This window comes from Ilyonectria robusta (assembly GCF_021365365.1).
Source record: "Ilyonectria robusta strain PMI_751 chromosome Unknown BGZ61scaffold_3, whole genome shotgun sequence".
NCBI classification, from domain to species: Eukaryota; Fungi; Ascomycota; class Sordariomycetes; order Hypocreales; family Nectriaceae; genus Ilyonectria; species Ilyonectria robusta.
Window position 1 is genome coordinate 2,731,053 of NW_025764437.1, and position 19,602 is coordinate 2,750,654.

General features: G+C 54.5%; 7 protein-coding genes across 7 annotated transcripts; 3 read left to right on the forward strand and 4 right to left on the reverse strand.

The window, feature by feature from the left end:
- Positions 1 to 710: 710 nt before the first annotated feature.
- BGZ61DRAFT_503590 (amino acid permease-domain-containing protein) lies at positions 711 to 4,033 on the reverse strand (the record flags this gene model as incomplete). Its single annotated transcript, XM_046251772.1, has 10 exons — positions 3,942 to 4,033; positions 2,486 to 2,558; positions 2,228 to 2,432; positions 2,106 to 2,175; positions 1,900 to 2,055; positions 1,582 to 1,843; positions 1,306 to 1,536; positions 997 to 1,228; positions 900 to 945; positions 711 to 850 (listed from the first exon to the last, which is right to left on the reverse strand). Exons 1-10 carry the CDS (start codon positions 3,961 to 3,963, stop codon positions 711 to 713), a joined length of 1,437 nt encoding a protein of 478 aa, XP_046109995.1. The 5' UTR covers positions 3,964 to 4,033.
- Positions 4,034 to 6,468, forward strand: BGZ61DRAFT_443904 (copper amine oxidase). Its single transcript, XM_046244930.1, has 5 exons — positions 4,034 to 4,435; positions 4,491 to 5,384; positions 5,439 to 5,544; positions 5,594 to 5,968; positions 6,028 to 6,468. Exons 1-5 carry the CDS (start codon positions 4,142 to 4,144, stop codon positions 6,390 to 6,392), a joined length of 2,034 nt encoding a protein of 677 aa, XP_046109996.1. The 5' UTR covers positions 4,034 to 4,141; the 3' UTR covers positions 6,393 to 6,468.
- A 520-nt stretch (positions 6,469 to 6,988) lies between these two features.
- On the forward strand, positions 6,989 to 9,187 carry BGZ61DRAFT_342574 (uncharacterized protein; the record flags this gene model as incomplete). Its single annotated transcript, XM_046239519.1, has 2 exons — positions 6,989 to 7,144; positions 7,202 to 9,187. The coding sequence occupies 2 exons, from the start codon at positions 6,989 to 6,991 to the stop codon at positions 9,185 to 9,187; spliced, it is 2,142 nt and encodes a 713-aa protein (XP_046109997.1).
- A 384-nt stretch (positions 9,188 to 9,571) lies between these two features.
- On the forward strand, positions 9,572 to 10,516 carry BGZ61DRAFT_342935 (mitochondrial glycoprotein; the record flags this gene model as incomplete). The annotated part of the gene is made up of 2 exons (XM_046239549.1): positions 9,572 to 9,924; positions 9,979 to 10,516. The coding sequence occupies 2 exons, from the start codon at positions 9,572 to 9,574 to the stop codon at positions 10,514 to 10,516; spliced, it is 891 nt and encodes a 296-aa protein (XP_046109998.1).
- A 704-nt stretch (positions 10,517 to 11,220) lies between these two features.
- BGZ61DRAFT_490888 (uncharacterized protein) lies at positions 11,221 to 12,919 on the reverse strand (the record flags this gene model as incomplete). Its single annotated transcript, XM_046250372.1, has 4 exons — positions 11,221 to 11,601; positions 11,656 to 12,330; positions 12,396 to 12,642; positions 12,825 to 12,919. 4 exons carry the CDS (start codon positions 12,917 to 12,919, stop codon positions 11,221 to 11,223), a joined length of 1,398 nt encoding a protein of 465 aa, XP_046109999.1.
- Positions 12,920 to 14,909: 1,990 nt separating this feature from the next.
- Positions 14,910 to 16,214, reverse strand: BGZ61DRAFT_473822 (uncharacterized protein; the record flags this gene model as incomplete). Its single annotated transcript, XM_046248502.1, has 2 exons — positions 14,910 to 15,932; positions 16,188 to 16,214. The coding sequence occupies 2 exons, from the start codon at positions 16,212 to 16,214 to the stop codon at positions 14,910 to 14,912; spliced, it is 1,050 nt and encodes a 349-aa protein (XP_046110000.1).
- Positions 16,215 to 18,761: 2,547 nt separating this feature from the next.
- BGZ61DRAFT_443913 (uncharacterized protein) lies at positions 18,762 to 19,268 on the reverse strand. Its single transcript, XM_046244931.1, has one exon. It carries the CDS (start codon positions 19,227 to 19,229, stop codon positions 18,990 to 18,992), a length of 240 nt encoding a protein of 79 aa, XP_046110001.1. The 5' UTR covers positions 19,230 to 19,268; the 3' UTR covers positions 18,762 to 18,989.
- Between the last annotated feature and the right edge of the window lie 334 nt (positions 19,269 to 19,602).

The following is a 19,602-nucleotide window of genomic DNA, read 5'->3' on the forward strand; positions in this document are numbered from 1 at the left end:
GCTCTTGATTTGGGTTACACCCTCGGCACTTGATGTCCAGCCAGGGCGAGCCAACGGCATACCTCGACGACTAATGACTGCTCGATACCCTACACATTCGCACCTTCATTCGAAATACATGAAGGGTCCGCATTCTAGCCATGGGACATATATCGAAGATGAAATAATGCCGGATATTCCCGTTCATGCCTTTCAAGATTAATCTACCGGTTCATGCGAGAACGATATGAGAGGAAGGGATGCATCTGGAAAATCCGTGGTCATAATTCTAGCCCTCAAGCCGAAACCAAGGGTTTCAGGGGCGGGCAGCAACGGGAAACTTGAGCGAGTTCAATTTTAGTGGCTTTGGTGGAGGTGGAGTGCTGTAAAGCAGAATTATAACCCATGTTAAAGTCATGGATTTAGGTATTTATGGAGGAGGATAAACAGTTGAACAACATGGTCACACTTACTCCGTCTCACCTATATCCGTGCCACTTCTCAATCGCACGGTGCCCCTGATAGAGGGGATACAACCTATAGAAATCTAAAAGCGACAGCGACGGGAGACCAACTGAGTCACACGAAATTCGGGACAGCCTCAAAACTCAAATCCCCTTTTCAATATTCTCGTCTTGCCCTGGAGAAGACGAGTCCGAGAGAGTCGTGATTCCCTCAATGCCACCCCGAAGTCCCATAATGACATCGAACTCCTATTCCGTGGAATGATTTTAGAATTTGCTCTTCATGTGGCAAAAGCCCGCGAAGGGTAGATAGAATAGGCTCACCGGTCCTTCGAACGTGTTACGATATATCCACCAACATGCTACTACGAGGACAGCAAAGATACCAATGACTGCTGGTACGTAGTCTAGGAGAGTCAGTGATTGACGGGGAGGCTTGGAACTGATCTGATTTACTCATAAAGTTCGCCGACACGGGCAGGCCCGGAGGAAAACAAAAGAACTACAAGAATTCGTTATTAAGAGTTCATAGGCAAAGGAAGAGGTGTCATACCACTGTCGTGATTGCAACGTATGTGGCGGCAATCAAGTTTACAATAATGCCCCATCTATCTCCAAGCTTGAACGGGGTCTCCGCGGTTTGGAACCTGGCTAGAACCTTTCTTCCTCGTATAATCAAGAGGAAAATAGGGAAGGCGTAGGACAGGTTAAGGAAGATGGTACATGACGCAATATATGCGTTGAACGCAACCGTCGGTCCTAGGTACAGCAATCCGAACAATAGGCTGAAGCAAATGAAAAGACGATGGCCGCTACTGGGACATTAAGGGTTGGATGGATGTGTGCAAAGTATTGGTGAAACATGAAACCTTTGTCCCGAGCCATAGAGAAGATTAACCGGCTCGCGCTTGTTGTGCAGCCATTGGTGCCGTTGATGAAGCAAATGGCAAGCATCAACGTTATGACTGTAGCACCGGCGCGGCTTCTTGTTGCTTGGAAAATCAATTCGGAGATGGGCATACCGGTTGAGGTTGACATGACAGTCGATGGGTTTGCAAGGCAAAAGAGAATGACGATGATGAAAACCGTTCCACTGTCAAGGTTAGCCATGGTATTTTCATTAAAGCATCTCTCTTACGTGATTCCTCCGATAGCAATGGCATAAATCATTGCTCGGGGTGCATCCCTAGCAGGGTGTGGCATCTCTTCAGTCATGTGTAGCACGGCGTCGAATCCGATCAGAGAAAGGGCAGACTGGAGAAGACCAAGCATCCAAGCCATTCCACTAGACCATCCGGTTTCGTTATGAAAGTTTGTAAAGACGTAGGCTGCGTTTGTTTTCGGTGACATTGAAAGTAGAACAATGCTGATGATGATGACGCTGAAGATTGACCAGTACACTTGGTGGTGGTTAGTCTTTATCAACCTCAGGGGATGTGCAAATATGGGCACTTACGTGCCGCATCATTCCATCGTCCTAAAATTCTGTTGCCCCAGATGTTCGAGACAGTGGCGAAAGTTAGAATTACCACAAAGAAGAGATATGTCTTCCATGCTTCGGCCTCGTATCGTCCGTTCGATGCAATCACGCTTGCGGCAGAGACGAATTGAGCTGGTGGATAGTTGGCATGGTCTCCCATTCTCTTGGTGAGCTGTACATACCTGCGAAGAAACCTTCAGTTGTGACCAAAGTTAACCAGCCTGCAATGTTTATCCAACCAACGAGGAAGCTCTAGGGTATCAACATCAGAAATTGTCAATATTCGTTCGAATCGTAGCACTACCATCATGTTCTTCCATCTGTCGGTGCACAGGGCGTAGACGAAGTGGTACTGGCCGCCAGCTGTTGGCCAGATAGCTGCGAGCTCTCCTAGGCTAGAGACAACGGCAAAATTGCACAGGACACAGAATATGAAGCCATAGAGGAAGGCAACAGAGCCACCCGAGGGAATCACAAGGCCCATACTCCCGGCGAGGCAAATCCAAGTGCTGGCAATGTAGTTGATTAACTTTGCGCTCTGGATTGGTACTAGAACGCTTACTTGAGAATAGCAAAGGTCATGGCGACCATCGTTAGCCTTGATAATCGAGCTTGTAGATGCCCTTCTTTAGAAGCTGGGTTGGCGTGTGTAGACGTCATCGTGGAAGAATGATGAGCCCTTCAAGTATAGAAAGTGAAGACTTTCAATACTGGTCGCTAGGAGCTACTGGCTTGGATTGAGGTCTCAAAAATACGTCGTGTTCCAGGTAGGACTTTACAAACAAGCGAAAAGATATTTTAAAGGGGGCTCAATTCATCATATTCCCAGGAAAGCTGAAATACACAAGTGGGCACGGCAGGTTTATGTCGGACTGTGCAAAGCCTTAACCCCTCTCTACGACAGCCACCATCATGGAGACCAACGGGCCCCCAAGATGCAACAAAGTTCATCAACTAGTTAGCCGGCCGGCTGAGGAGGCGGCAGGTGACCACTAGGCCAACGGACGAATAGAGAGTCCCTTGAATCCTTTGATACGTGGACACCCATGCAAGTGTCTCGGGAAAACCAAGAGTCTACTACCACTGTTCCCATGATTGGCAGTAGAGGTTAAGTGCATGCCGGTTGATCTTCCCCGCGAGTCCGGGAGTCTAGCCATGTTGGTGTGTACAAAGCTCCGTTCAAAGCTAAGTTATTTCTGCATCGGTATGCAACAACCAATCAGAAGAGACGAGAAGCATGGTTAGAAATAGGATCAAGTAAGTGGACAATGGTGCAGGACCATAAGTCTTGTATGTTTTATATGCTGACGACAGTTCTTGGAAGTGCCACCACCATCAATATCTTACTCATTTGCCAACTGGGCCACACAAGCGGTGGTTCGGAATGTCGGAATTGTTCCACTATCAATTAATCCCTTCTTGCCTCTTGCCACTCCGCCGAGACAATCCGTAAAGAGTAAAACAGCGAGTTCTGCGAAAAGAGGTAATAATAGTCCGAGATTCCAGTCATTAGATGCGATTTGACTAGCGTTCGGTCACAAGACGGAGGCGCAGAAGGCCATCGATCAACTGGGGCTAATACCAGATGGGCAATTATTACCAACGAAGTGATATCGCTCCAGGTCGATCTAACAAGGGAACTAGAGTGCAACCGGCAAATACAACCATGGCGTCCTCGGAACTCGACTTGCTTGCGTAGCGGTGCGGGCGCTGCATGCCGAAAGCCTGAGCCGGCAATAATTGCCGTTCTGGCTTTAGCGGGTGATAAGTTGAACATCTGAAGCTTCCCCGCAAACGTGATAAGGATGCAAGATACGCCGACCAAGCATCAACTGACCAGTCAGCTAACCCGTTGCGGTTCGAATTCCCACGGAGGGCAAATGGAGCCGATTGTGGGCTTTGGGTCTTGGGGATCCGAGTGAGACGCTTCCCCACGATTTGACAACTCGGCAAGGCGGAAGAGATACTCGCTGCAGAGCCGGTTGGCTGGATTCGGAGCGATCTTGCATTTGCGAGACTCGCGGCGGTGGTTCCACCCATGTCCGGTTGTCAGGCATTTTGGCAGCCAAGACAATCCAAGATAGTCGAGATAGTGCCAGATACATAAACCCGACCTCCCTCCCAGGAATTTTATAGCAGTAGCAGACCAGGCACCATTCACTCACACAATCGTCAAGGATTCGGATACCTTTCAGAGTCTACAGGCACCAACTCCACCATGCCGGCCTACCTCCCCCACCCCTTCGATCCGCTCACGAGCGTCGAGATTGAGCTGGCCATTGCCATCGTCAAGCGAGCTCATGGCGAAGTCAACTTCCACGTCGTCTCGCTGCAGGAGCCCCGTAAGGCTCAGATGACGGCCTGGCTCGCCGACTCCCAGAACACTCCCCGGCCTGACCGTGTCGCCGAGGTGGTAGTTATCGCCGCCGGTGGCAAGGTCTACGAGGGCTTGGTCGACCTCGACGGACCCAAGATCACCAAGTGGGTCCAGGTTCACGGAGCCCAGCCCATTGTAAGTCGTCCAATTTGCATATACAGCTCCGGCGCTGACTTGAAATGAAACAAAGATCACCATTGAGGAGCTCTCGGCTGTTGAACATGCCTGCCGTGTCGACCCCAAGGTCATCGAGCAGTGCGGTATTAGCGGCATCCCCGCGGATGAGATGCACAAGGTCTACTGCGACCCCTGGACGATCGGCTACGACGAGCGATTCGGAAGCAGCGTGCGTCTTCAGCAGGCTCTGATGTACTACCGCCCCGATGTCGACAACTGCCAGTACCAGTACCCTCTGGACTTCTGCCCCATCTGGAACGCCACTGAGAAGAAGATTATCGCCATCGACATCCCCAAGATCCGCCGACCTCTGAGGTTGAACCCCCCCCTGGAGTACCACCACCTCGCCATTGAGAAGCAGGGCGGCTACCGAACCGACCTGAAGCCCATCAACATCACCCAGCCCGAGGGCGTCTCCTTCAAGATGTCCGGCACCGGCCGCGAGATTGAGTGGCAGAACTGGAAGTTCCACATCGGCTTCAACTACAGGGAAGGCCTGGTGTTCAACAACATCACCTTCAACGACAAGGGCAATGTCCGCCCCATCTTCTACCGCATGTCTCTTGCCGAGATGGTTGTCCCCTACGGCAACCCCGAGCACCCTCACCAGCGCAAGCACGCCTTCGATCTCGGAGAGTACGGCGCTGGTTACCTGACCAACAGTCTCGCTCTTGGCTGTGACTGCAAGGGATCCATCCACTACCTCGATGCATTCATGCCCACCCAGGCCGGTGGCGTCAGGAAGGTCAAGAACGCCATCTGCATCCACGAGGAGGACGATGGCATCCTTTTCAAGCACACCGACTTCAGAGACGACTCGACCATTGTGACCCGGGCACGAAAGCTGATTGTGCAGCAAATCTTCACTGCTGCCAACTACGAGTACGCCGTGCAGTGGGTTTTCCATGTAAGTGCAGCCTCCCTCCGTCACTCGGCCGAGTAATTACTAACAACCCAACAGCAAGACGGAACCATCCAGCCCGACATCAAGCTGACCGGTATCCTCAACACCTATGTCATGCACGAGGGCGAGGATACCCACGGCTGGGGTACTGAGGTATCCAAGGGTCAGTCTAACGCTTTCCCGTGTCTTTGACTTGTGCTAATCCCTTGCAGGTGTCAACGCCCACAACCACCAGCATCTTTTCTGCCTCCGCATCAACCCCAACATCGACGGCCAGAACAACTCAGTCCACATGGTTGACGCCATGGCATCAGATGCTCCCGTCGGCAGCCCCGAGAACTTCTACGGAAACGCCTTCTACGCGAAGCGCACCAAGCTCGAAACCACCGCACAGTCCATGACCGACTACAACGGCGCGACCTCAAGGACGTGGGACATGGTCAACGAGAATGTCATCAACTCCCAGAGCGGCAAGCCCGTGTCATACAAGATTGTGAGCCGAGAGGTGCCTGGGTTGCTACCCAAGGAGGGATCACTCGTGTGGAAGCGAGCTGGCTTTGCCCGCCACGCCGTGCATGTTACCAAGTGTAAGCGAACCGTGTTACTATTACTCTCGACAATTACAGCATGCTAACAATCACGTTAGATGCCGATGATCAGCTCTGGCCCGCTGGTGACCACGTCCCCCAGACCTCCGGTCAGCCCTCACACGGTCTGACCGAGTGGATTGGCGACGGTGCCGAGTCCATCTCCAACACTGACGTCGTTCTCTGGCACACGTTCGGAATCACCCATTTCCCTGCCCCCGAGGACTTCCCCGTCATGCCCGCCGAGCCCATCACGCTGCTGTTGCGGCCGCGTCACTTCTTCACCTGCAACCCCGTTATGGACGTGCCAGCGTCGTACTCCATTACGCCTAGCCAGGTTGCGGCCAAGGGCCAGGGCGCGCGGGACGCGACGGACAAGGTCAGCGAGTTGGCGCTGGGCGGATGCTGCAAGACTAAGCTGTGAACGATTAAGCACTGAGCGTGGATATCCATAATGATAGAATGATAGAAATGTACCACTTTACAATACGTAAACCAGGGTCTCGCATCTGCAACTAAAAGTGACAAGCACCCGGTACCGAATGATTCCTTATCAACAAGCGAGGCGGACCTGTCCACTGTAGTAGCGGCATCGGCCAAGGATGGTGTTGACGACCTAAAAATGATGACAAAACCGGACCGTGATAGGCTGCGAACCGACCAACAGGCGATAAGACTAGCAGGTTGCAACCGACAAAGCCGAAGCCGCGAAGCCTGTCTCGGCGGAGCGGATAATTCTGTCGCTTGGTGTGCTTGCGGATTGAATTAATTGGATGCTCAGAAGGTCGCCCTCCAGCATCCATGTGCACTTTGTACCTCCTTTCCTGATAAGAGTAAGGCCTTACTTTTGGTGGTGCCCCCCGCATTCTGCACGCACGTGCCAGGTGGGCTATAACTGCCGTGGATCCTCTTATCGCAGCTGTCTCTCCTCTTCTCTTCCCTGTCATATCGCTTCGCCCAGTCAATCTGTGAATTTCCGCATTACACAATGGCCCGTTCCGATAGTCCAGTCCTCCCGACATGACTAAATCCCCGACGAGTGACGATAGCGGCCCTCCGGCGGCGCTGGACGGACCAAAGCAGGCCGACGCCGGGATAAACCCGACGACCAAGCCGACGGCCGGGGGCAGTAAGCCGAGGTCAAGGTCGGGATGTATAACATGCAAAGCTAAACACGTAGGTTCTTCCGATTCCCCTCAAGCTCGACATGGCCCGAGAGACTAAGCAGCACAGTTAAAATGTGACGAGACGAAGCCGGAATGCAAGGTGTGTACCAGTAAGGGCTGGGCCTGTGGCGGCTACCAGCGCGAGCTCAGATGGTCTTATAAGCATGAGCGAAAGACCAAGGGCGGCGCCCGCGGGAAGGCAAGGGCGGCTGCAAAGGCACGGGGAAGTCAGGCGAGCGGAACTTCAGCAGGTTCGATGACGCAGATTCCAGGAGTATCCGAGTTTACTCTTGGAGACTTGAGCCTGGACTTGGTATCCGATTCATTGGACCCTAGAGTGCCCACCGCGGGCCCGTCATTCGGGTTTATTGACTACGGCTGGGGCGACGATGATCAACCCGACATACCAGCTCAACCCAGGATGATGGATCCGTCCGAAGATGTTGGCGCATGGGGACTTCAAAGCCCCTCGTCAAACTTGATCGTTCCAATGATGGTGAATCAATCGGATGCCCCGGAATATTTGCCAGAAGAAGAAGTCGAAGTCATACCAGAAACTGGTACTGAATTGACTTTGGCAATTGCCCAAAAACCCCAGGAATATCCCACCACGATCCCACCGCCCATCACTCATGTTCCTTCAGTCCTCATCACCCAGTGGTTTAAAAGCGTTTGCTCGGTATGGTCTGCATACGACTCGAATATGAATCTCAACCGTATCCTCGCTACGTCACTTTGGTCAGAATCAGAGGCAGTCTCGGCCTGCCTTCAGAGCATGTCAGCATCATTCTTGGCCACACGAATCCCCTATATGCGGCAGACATCCCTCACTATGATGAAGACGGCGACGAAAGCGATCCACAACGAACTGGCGGTAGCAAGGAATGTCACCTATGCGGATTCGATCCCCACGGGCCTGTTGTTTTCACTATTCTGCATCGGCACCACTCTGTGTTGGATAGACGCAGGGCAGCTTGGAATACCCTTCTTGAGAGCGGCGAAATCGTTGCTCGATCAAGTCAATCGACAACAACTAGCTCTTCACGAACAAGATAACAATATCCTCAATTTTTTCAACAAGAGTTGGGTGTACTGCGACATGCTATTGTCGGTAGTCAGCTACGACGATTCACACGAGGAGGCACCCGAAGGCCTGGCAATACCGAGTACTGAACCCAAACGAGCTGACGACATACCACATCCCTGGACAGGCATCTCGACAACGGCATCCACACTTTTCACGAGAGCAATCAGACTGTGCCGCAGTTTCCGCCACAATGTTAGAAAACAAACTCCCACGGCAGGGGATATTGAGAAGGTGCTGAAACAAATGGAGGAGGCACCAAAGATTGAGGAACAGTTGCTGCAACTCGAGTACGACTCAGTGGTGCCTTTGAGCGAGACTGGAGACCAGCATACCCCTTGTATGCACCTCGTGCAAGTTGCCGAAGCATACAGAATAGCGGCTTTGTTGCAGCTCTACCAGACATTCCCGGACTTGGTTGCACTGCGGATACCGGATACTTCATCGGCCTCGAATCGTGGGCCAGTCCCTTGGGAAGATTGGATTGTACCCCTGAGTCTCCGATTGATCGAGATCCTGGAACATATCCCTCCAGAGTCGGGCAGTCGGATGGTTCAACCGCTCCTCTGCATCACCGCCAGCACCGGACTCAGGCTCGACGTCCCAGCGAATTCTTGGAGTGTCGGGTCTTGGCTGGATAATATCACTGCCCCACAGGAGATACCGCTCGCAGCCAACCAGGAGAACTGCGACATCGCAGAGTTTATGAACCAGCTGAGTGACGTGGGACAGGCATCGCACCCGCCCAACATGCCGACACAGCTGTCGATTGATGTTGGAAATGCACGAGCGTTTGTTCTAAAACGACTGAACGTGCTAGAGAACACGTTACCTCCCAAACCGATCATAATGGCCAAGAATTTGGTCCAGGCCATCTGGGCGGCGTACGATAACGAGATGCCAGGATGCAATGCGGTCCACTGGGTGGACGTCATGGAGGCACAAAACCTGCGGTCAATCTTTGGCTGAATGAGCACATGTACGACGAGAATGGAGAAAAACTGTAATTAATCTGTACATTGCATACATGCGATTGCCTGCATTGAGCGAGTCCTAGGTCACTCATGACAGTTCCATCTCATTGACGACTCCGACAAGTTCAATGTCCATGTTCATGCGGCGGGGTCAGCTGTCCAGTCACGTGCGAGCGTGCATCTTCCGCTTCCTGCCGAGATGCTCCAGTCGCCAGCCAGTCGATGGCCATTCGTCCAGTTAGCGGCCGTCTGTCTTTGAGACCCCGTCTAAAAATTTCAAAGTAGCTCTGGAGGCTTTGCGTCTACCATCAACTTGTACAAATACCATATAACCAGCACCAAAAACACCTGCATCCTCCCGTTTCTCTCCACATTCACAATGCTCTCCGTCCGCACCTTTGCGCGATCTGCGCCCCGCGCCGTGGCCCGTCTCGCCCTCCGCCAGTCGGCCGTGGCCCGCCCCAGCACCTTCGTCAAGACCTCTTCCCTCAGCGCCCTGCGACCTGCCCGCGCCGCCTTCTCCACCACCGTCTTCCGAAGGGCTGCCGATGCCGAGACCGACGAGGAGCTCTCGGCCAAGCTCGAGAGCGAGCTCCAGATCGAGGAGGACATGAAGGCCAGCGAGCAGGAGCCCGCCAGCATCAAGGACTTCCTCAACAACAGCGCCTTCAAGCTGATTGACACCCCCGGCCAGGAGGTCGTCAAGCTGGAGCGTGACTTTGGCGACGAGAAGTACGTTTTGCAGTACCCATTGGCACGTTGAACCCTGACTAACACCAATTGCAGGATCACCATCAGCTTCTCCATTGCCGACATCACCAACTACGACCCCTACGCTGAGGACAGCGCTCTTGAGGAGGAGGGCCTCGAGGACGATGCCATCCAGAGCGGCAACGGCCAGCAAAAGGGCCGCGCCGCCGAGGAGGAGATTGACGAGGAGCTCGAGGACGATCTCGAGGAGGAGAACGCCGCCCCCATCAACCTGTCCATCGTCATCGAGAAGCCCGGCAAGTCGGTCGGCGCCCTCAACATCGACGCCACCGCCCAGGACGGCAACATTGTCGTCGAGAACCTCTTCTACTACGCCGACGCCAAGGTCGCCAAGGTCGAGAGCCCCGAGGCCGCCCAGAAGCGCGCCGACGTCTACCCCGGCCCGCCCTTCGGCAGCCTCGACGACGACCTCCAGGTCCTCATGGAGCGCTTCCTCGAGGAGCGTGGCATCACCCAGGCCCTCGCCGTCTTCGTCCCCGACTACGTCGACGTCAAGGAGCAGCGCGAGTACACCCGCTGGTTGAGCAACGTCAAGGGCTTCATCGATGCTTAAGCGGGTCGCCGGAAAAGAAAAAAAAAAGTAGCCACTATGGTGGTGGGCTCCCCCCAGGCTTGGTGGCTTGGGGGATTGTAGGAAAGGTTTTCGATTCGGAAATGTCTTAAATGGGAAATGCCGCTCTTGTTGTACAATAGAATGAGATCCAGCGTGGTCAACGAAACGTCAAAACTAAAGTGTAATGTGATTACGGATACCACGAGCCTGATTTTTTTCATCTTTGTTCGTATAGTGAAAACCAGAAAAAAGACAGGCCACTTACAAAGAGGCCTGATTTTTTCCATCTCAAAGTGGATCATCAACACAGCGAACCGCGCACACATGCACGTCGGCGCAACGACACGTACAAGGCCAACAAGGCCGAGATTTGCTTGACATGATTGCTTGATATGCATGCGCCCCCCATCACTAACCTGCCCATTTCTAAACATGGGGAGGGGAGATTTGTGTGCGAAAACCGTGCTATATACGGCCAGCAATCCTGGGCCTCAAACAACTCCTGCAACTCCGGATAACGAGTGCGCAGCCCGCCATGCATCCGCCCACCACGCCTCCAACTACTTCAGCCACCAGCGCAATGTGTCTATCTATCCCAAAGGGTTTGCCTGTGCGGCAGCATGTACCATGTATACCAATCCAGCATGTTGAACTCGTTCGATCCTTCGCTATGTTCTCCCATCAATTCTCCGTGCACTTGTCTCTTATTGTTTATTGGGAGCCTCGTCCTCGGCGATGTCCTCGAGGGACCACTCGCCCCTCTGGGCTCTCTCGAGGACCTGGCGACCCTTTTCGGTGAGATCGGGCTTGCCGCCGTTGCCGGTGACGTGCTTGAAGAAGACGGGTTGGAAGGGGGCCTTGTCGGCCTCGCGCTGGCGGGCCTTTTCGCGCTGGGCCTCCTCGAGCTCGACCTTGACCTGGGTGGCCTTGCTGAATTGTTTGGAGAGGATGGCGTCGGTCACGCCGCCCCAGAGTTTGAGCGACTCGTTGGGGAGCTGCGATTCCCTGGGCGGGAGGACCTTGGGGGCAACGTTGAGAGGCTCGATATCGATAATGGTGTACTGCTCTTCGATAGGGACAGTTTTCTGCGAGGATTGTCAGAGGCTGTCATCTGTCAAGGTCAGGGGTGGGAGACTCACAATAGGCCTGGGGCCAAGAGTAAACATGACCTTCTCTCGCCAGGGGCCATTCAACCTCGCGAGGACATCCTCGTCGGGAACGTCCTGCACTCGAGTCTTGGTGTCGTTTTCCGGGTCGTACTTAAAGATGACACCGTCAATCTTGTTGGTGGTCCGGCCCAGCCAACCCTCCTCAACATAATGCAGGATCACCTTGATCTTGGTCTTGGGGCAGGTGATGTATGCCATCTCGCTAACCGAGACGCTCAGAGATCCGCGCAGGAGTCCGCCAAGGTGCGCCGCCGGGTGGGTAAGCTGGTAGGTCTCACCGTCGCGCTTGTCGAGGGTGATGAAGATGCCCATGTTGTGCTCGCCGGGCAGGACCTTGACCGAGGTGCCGGTGAACTTGGCCGAGATTTGATCGAAGCCCCGGGCAGAGATGCCCTTTTCGGGACAGGTGACATGGAAGGCGCTCACAGGAGGGTGGTGGGAGGTCTGCTCGGTGAGGTAAGAGACGCGGATGGTGCGGTTGTCCTTGGGGGTGCCATGCTGAGGTACAGACAGCGAGACCGAGGAGGCATTCTTCTCGGCCTTGGCTGCGACCTTTAAGCTTGCGAGTCCTCCCTTGGGGGTTCCATTGGCTTGGAGCTCGGAAGTGTTGATCACGGGGGCGTTGTCTTCCGTCTCCCAGTTACACTATACCACAGTCAGCCTTGTATTCTGCCCGCGCAGGGCGGGAGAGCAATGGCGCTTGCACGCACTCTAAAGAACTCGCCCAGGCACGAGTTGTAGGGCTTGCAGGGCTTGCCCTTGGCGTACTTGAGGTCCTTGGTCAGCCAGAAGCGGACGACCTCGAGCATGCGGTCGAGGGGTTCGTCAGAGGTGCCGATGGCGATGAAGGCATTGGGGGCATCGAGGTAGGTCCAGTATTCCAGGTTCGGGGTGGGTTCGAGCAGCTGCGACGGGAGCGAGAATCTAACTGATGCGAGATCCGAGACGCCGATGAACCTGTCGCCACGAGGGGCGGTCAGCAAAAGCTCGACAAAGCCCTAGGAGTTGCGGATTGCCCATCTCCACCGCCTGCTCCGCACATTCGAGCGCGGTCCGACCTCGCAATCTGGGGCGAAATGCTTTGCCCCGGCGATGCAGCGAGCGCCATCGCATGGCGGAGGGAAAGGGGTCCGGCTCACCTCTTGAGGATGCCGAGAAAGGTGCGCAGCTTGGAGCCGTCGCTCTGGGGTTCATCCGGCGTGTCGACGGCGGGTGCCGGCGTCGATGACGACATTGTCGCTTGGGGGTTCGATAAGCCTTCTCAACGCTGGGACAGGGCAGCTTCGGCGGAGGGCGTTAGGGGATGTAGCGTGTGTCGGAGGGAGGCCTGGTGGGAGGCAATCAGCGCCGCGCAGGGCCAAGGGAGCCGTCTCGGGAGGTTGGCAAAGGGTAGAAGAGAAGAGCAAGTGGGCGGGAGAGGGAGAGAATATGAGGTGGCGTACGTAACGTCCTGAGGATCGCGAAGTCTGAGAGAAGAGGGTCTTGGCGGTGGTCGTTAGTGACGTTTTGGCGGGGTGGGCGTTAGGGGCGATAGGGAACAAGGGGTCGCTGTGGAAGCTGAGACGTGAGACGCTGAGACCGCTGAGACCGCTGAGACCGCTGAGACCGCTGAGACGGGGGGGTAGGGGATCGGCTACAGTGGGCTGAGCAGGGTCAGAGGGCCACGAGGCCAGAGGGTGCGCAGGTGTCAGTCAAGACGGCAAGGATCTGCTGGGCGCAACCAAGGACAAATGATGATCCTGCTTGTTCGGCGTTGGGAGGCCGATGCCGATCGATGGGAGGAAGAGGAAATATTTCTCGATGATTCCGCAAAACCCAAATAAAATGTACCTTTTCGCCCCGCGTCAGGCAACGGAGCGGGCGGTAGCGGGTACCCCCGAGGCACAGCAGGTTAGGTACGGAGAGCCGAACAGCGAGAGGGAGACAGAGACAGGACAAAAGACGAGGTGCAGACGGAGAGGCGAAGAAGGCGAAATTCCCCTTTCCTTGTCGTCGCCGCCCGTCTCTGCGCCGCTATTTCATTGGATTGCCCTCGATTGGATCAGCCACTATCTCTCTCGCCCATGGGCCAACGCCGCCCGGCCCAAACCCTGAAGACCCTGCGTCGTTTGGATGGCCCGCCGCCCCGGGAAGCCCGCGAGAGGCCAATCATCGGCGCACATGGCGTCGACGTCTGGCTTTCGTCCCGTCTGCGCCACGAACCCGTTAGCCCGGCACGGGGGAACATCTCTCGTCGAACAAGGCGAGCACGGGGGTTGCGGATGCGCTGTTTTGTTGGTTGGCGGGATGGCGCGTGTGCGTTGAAGGTCGTTGAAGGAGGGGGGGCTGCTGACTTTCTATCAAGTATAAGGTGGTCATGATACAACGTGAGCGTAATATTTCCTCTTTCCGGCCATGACTCTTGACCGCTGCTCGACGACCCTCTCGAGAGATTGCGCCAGGAAGATTCCGGGTCGTTACTCCGTATTCATGCTATCAGTTTATAACATCCAGTTCGTGATACCCATCCAACTATCCCCATTCTATTCCAGCTATTGTACTAGCGAATCGCATCCTCCCGCCCTGCCAGATCGGGAACTCACATCGCCAGCCTAAGACCAGCCTTAGCTAGACATCATTCGCAACTTCACAGTATCAAGCGACGAAGCCCATCGTTTGATGGATATGCTCGTTTTTTATCCTATCCTATTTCGATTTCGACTATGTGGCATTCTGCAAGAGCACCCCGTCGTCCGTTTATATCGACCTCCATTTGCCTTGCGCCTCCTATTAGTGTGCTACCCTCTATGCATATTGGAAACAAAATCAAGGCCCAGGGTATCAACGCCATGTGCAAGAATCCCAAAAATGCAAAACTCCAAACCGCCCGCGGCGATGCCAAAAACATACACTGTCATCGTACAAGGATGCGCAACCAACATGCAGCATCTCTCCCTCGTACAGGTGTAACATAACCATCATATCACCATGGTGCTAACTGAGGGAGTCGTGACATCCCAAAACGCCAAGGGACACCCGAAGATTCCTGATACAATGCAACAGTTCTCGTTTTCTGTTCGTTTTTACCCCAAGGGATCTTGGTCCAATCATCGAAATCAACGCTCAAAACCTGTCGCTCCGCGTCGGTTTGGGCCGGCGTTCGTTGCCGTATCGTATTCTAGGCTTTCCAAAAGCGAAAGGTTCATAAATCATGATGAGAAAAGAGCGTTCCAGTTTCAGCGCTCTCACGGTTGGTCGGTGGTCCACGCAGTATCGTTAAGAAATGTATCCCAGGAAGGCTCCTCGCCGGTGTTCGGCTGTGCCGATGTGTCCCAGTCCATTTGCCCAAGGTTGTCGTCAAACAGGTTGGAATGCACATCAAGGCCCTGTCCATCGTGTCCATTGTCCTGCTTCATATGCTTAGGCATGTCAGGGTAGGTGTACATCTGCTCATTGCCAGACATCCAGTCCTGGGGATAAGGGTTTGAACCAAATGAGCCGTTCATATCCATACCACCACCCAACATCATCTTGGCTTCAGCGGGAAGCTCAGATGTGAAGGCTGATCCGTTTGTACCATATTCCATAAAGTTTGGCGGCATGAAGTCTGCAAAGCCAGATGTTGACTGAGACTGAGGAGTCTCTGGGTGGGCTCCAGACCCGGGGGTCAAACTCGGTGAGGACAGTCCAGCATCATTTCTTAGTTCGGAGGGAGAAACCCCTGAAAATGAGTGACTCCGCTCCTCGTGACCGTTTCCTTGGCCATAGTTGATGGGTTGGAAGTTTGTGTCCATCGCCGAATCTTGGGGGTTCTGAAGACGTCCGCTCTGCTGCATGGGCATGGTGTATCCCGGAGTTGACCACCGATGGGAAAGGCTCTGAGCTTGTTGATCGGCGTTGGGGAACATTTCGGCGAACGCCCGGTTCACGGCGTTATCCCGCCAGTCTTGCTCCGTAGCTGACATGAGTTTCGACATGGCGACCCTATTAGTGAGGTATGTCTCCACCCGGGAGTTCATCTCAGCGGAAGAAGTCTGCATGTGGGGGCCCAAGAGTCGATAAGACCGGGGAAAGTCATCTTCCTCCTCTTCGTACATTTCTTCCTTTATCACAATCTCCTCGGTGATGTGGAACGCCTTGCCAGTCCTCTTCTTGTGGATCTCGCTTGCCATCCTGGCAGACTGGACACGGGCTTCAATGCTGCGGTCAGCCCGTCTTGAGGCAGCAATGTAGGCACGCTCTTGGTTCTCAGCATGAGAACGCTCAGTCTGCCAATTTCTGTTAGATATCTGCACAACCAGGCTTTCGAATCTGTGTAGGGTGCGCGTGCAAGTGGGAGTTGAATCATGAAAGTGGAACGCGGCGTTCGTGGTAGTTGCAACAGCGAACGGAGAGAGCAGGGTATTTCTTTAGAAAGCTAAGTGGAGGTAGACCGCAGAGTGAACCAGTGACGGAAACGAAGCTAACATGAATGGCAAGTAACACAACAGACGGGAGCAAGATGAGAGCGAGCTAATAATTACCTTTTTCGGGGGTTTGTCGGTGGCCATGGTTGGGTCCATTCCAAGATCGAAATATCTTCTCGGCATTGGAACTAGGGAGAAGCGACAAGGGGAATTGTCGTCTGCTTTATGGGGTTTTTTTTTTGCAGCCTCTATGAGGAAGCTCCCAAGCGAGAGTTTGGAGGCTGAAGCTTGCGGTGTATTTGTGGATCGATTGCGGAAGCGAGCTCGGGGGACGCGGGAGAGTTTGAGACAGGCACTGCGGCCTTGGAGCTGAGCTCAGCTCTTCGCGGGGATGAGGTACGTTTGTATAGATATCGATTTATCTCGGTGTGCTGGGAGAAAACTCGTAGAGTGGGCAGGAATGTACGGGTGGTCGTAGTCGGATTGAGTGTCGATTAGTCGGATCAGTGATAGTGGTATGGTAGGTAGGTCGTGATGATGTCAAACAGGTGGTGTAGAAGGGGAAATGTCGAGCCAGGATAGTGCTGGCGTGAACAAGACTCAGGGAGGAGGAGTGACATATGGGGCAGGGCACGGTGGACTTATATATATACGGAAAGAGCACACAGTAGCACAGCAGGGTATGGCGTTGCAGAGATCCGTACACTCAAGGGACAAAGCAAAGAAACAGCGCGTTCCAGAGCAGGATTTTCGATCCTCGCAATCAAGCGACTGCGAGGCGGATTGATCGAGCCAAGTATGGGCGATCGATCTCGATGACAAGAAAAGACGTCTGTTAGCGCAAGGGCCGAGGCACATGTACCATGTAGCCCGCGCCGCAGTGAGGATCCCCCGCCCTTGGGTCGCGGTGGCGGGGGTTATCAAGCTAGGAGCTAGGGGGGGCCGCTTGCGTACGAATGCCTGCACCGGCGGCCACTAGGAAGGAGAATTAGCCAGCCCGGGCTAGAGGATCCCAATGCTTCAGTGGGTCGGGTATGGCTTGCTCCGTCCGGGCCTGGGAGGGGGTGGCAGGGAGGCAGGGAGGCAGCCACGGCCAGCAGCATGCATTATGGCAGCAACCAGGCTTTACCAGGCTTTGGAGAGCGCCACACCTGTAGATATCCGTCCAAGCATGCAATGCATCGTGGAGAAGTGCAAAGGTTTCCACAAAGGTCTGTTGTGCCCCTCCTCTGACTGGTGGCCTGCCAACTGTGGAAGGATCGTGCCTGGCGCCGACTGACCGGTATGATGTAATGTCTCGTAGGCCTTTCTTTTCCAAAATTCCAAATCGTTCCATCAGGCTCTCTTTCACGGATGTAGCCCCTGTGCAAAATGACGACGGGATCTGCTACTGGGATTAACAGCCACTACGAGTTGCAGCATTTTGGCTTTACCTACGTACTACGTAGTAGTACAGCCAGATCGTGCCAGATCGGCCAACATATTACTACAGTAGACTGTAGTTAGGCATGGCCCTGGCATTCTCGCCTCCTTGTAAATCTACGCAGTATTTCTAACTTACTGGGGCATGCTCTCACACCCATTGTGTGTGTCTGTCCCACGCTTCCGCACAGTCAGTGTCTCACCCGAGGCCCGAAAGCCCGCTTCCGTCCAAAGCTCCCCGGTGCTACGTAGCTGCCACCCAATCGAGCCAGCGGCCGGCGACGTAGGTGGCTTCCAATTTTGACTAGAGGACGTGGCGCGGTGAGGAGCCTCCACAGCCACCGATAGAGTCCCTCGATCTGGGCAACAACTCCATCCAATCTCATCGCCAGCGAGACGCCATCGAGACAGCACCAAGTTGACGTAACAACCCTCCAGTTCCATAGCCGCAGATCCAGTGTCTGGAATCGGGGAATGTCACGGTCAAAAAAAGATGATCAAAATCCGTCAGCTGTTGCAATTATCCTTCCACAAGCCGGAGCAAGTCGTCCGTGATTACCAAGGGGGCCGCCTCCCACAAACAAGGTACGGCACGCTGGCTGGTGATTTACAGTGCACGGGAATGCGGAGGTTCATGTCGGTATCAACGCAATTTCCTGTTTTCCTGTTTTCTTTTTTTCGTTTCCCTTCTAATTGCCCCCAATAACTCCTTCTCACCCTTTGGCCTTCGGGGAGCTTGTTGCCGACTGGTCCCTTCAAATTCTGGCGTTGTGCGCCGCATGCATGCCCCGGCAGAGTCCCGTCCTAGCTCTCCGCTCTCCACCAGCCACAGGGCCCCTGGCTGCTCGGTATCTTTGCTCCGGCCTCGCTGCGTCCTAGTACAGACAAGCTCGCAAGCCCTTGATCAGTAAACAGCCACCGTGGGAGATGTCGGTCCCGACAATGTCCAGTTTTGCGACCTACTGCGTGGTAGGCTTGTTGCTAGGGGCGAGAAATCGGCCGAGCGCTTGGAGCGAACACCCAGTCCGATATATTACGGGGTTACGCCCGGCGTAAAGAATAATTTGAGTTGTCCATGGACCAGCCCTTCTGCGTTGCTAGCGTACCAAAGGCTTGGGGGCCTCACGCGCCCGTGATGCACCCGGAGTCCCTTATGGTCCCTGTGATCTTGTTGATCCGTACTATGTAAGTGTCTCTGCTCAGTACCAGGCGTTCGTTGGATGGTTGGCCGGCAATTGTAGAAATTGCTTTAGAGCTTGGCTGAGGTTGGCGTTGTACAAGACACGATACATCCTGGGAGCTCCTCACCGTTCTCCCTAACCCCGCTATGGATTAGGCAGGTCCCAGCAATGAGGGGCAGGCTTCCATTGCGTGCGGCGTAGGTACGTACGTAGGTTGTCCACCATTAGGTAGCAGGGGCCGGGACAGACAGGGCAGCAGGCCGTCTATCAGCACCATACGCCACACTCCGTCAGCAAAACACCATCTGCACAACCATCATCTCCTCTCTGTATCTGTCTCAACACGATGCTTAGCTCTGTAGTTGGCAGACCAGAACCAAGGCAGCAATCTCGTCTTCTCTCCACTTCCGCTCACCGCGTCCCAGTGGCGCCAGGCGCCGTCCGGCACGTTCCCCCGTTCAAACACATACCTGGCGGATGCCGCTCCACCAATGCACCGCATCGCGGTGCATGGAGCCCTTGTTACATTATGTTTTGAACAACGGGCGTGAAACATGGATTAAACCGGGACAAACTGGGACAGCAGACCAACAAGACGGCCCAGTGGCATCCGGCAATCAGCAAGCAGCCAGCAGTGGAAGGTCGGCGCCGGAGACGCGGCGTCGCTAGCGCATCCTACTCACTCCCAGCAGCACTGACCCCTTCGAAAGGAGAATCTGCTCCGGCCCACATTCCTCGATCGCCCATCAAAGGGCGATGACGGATGGTACCCCGCTTGACGAGCCTGCTCAAACAGTTTGCTTTGGACACCAGCCACACTCGCCACACTTGCCCACACACTCGCCACATGCTTCCGCCACATGCTTCCGCCACACCCACACTCTATCCCCCACTCCACACCCTCCCCGGGCCTATCATCAGAATTACAC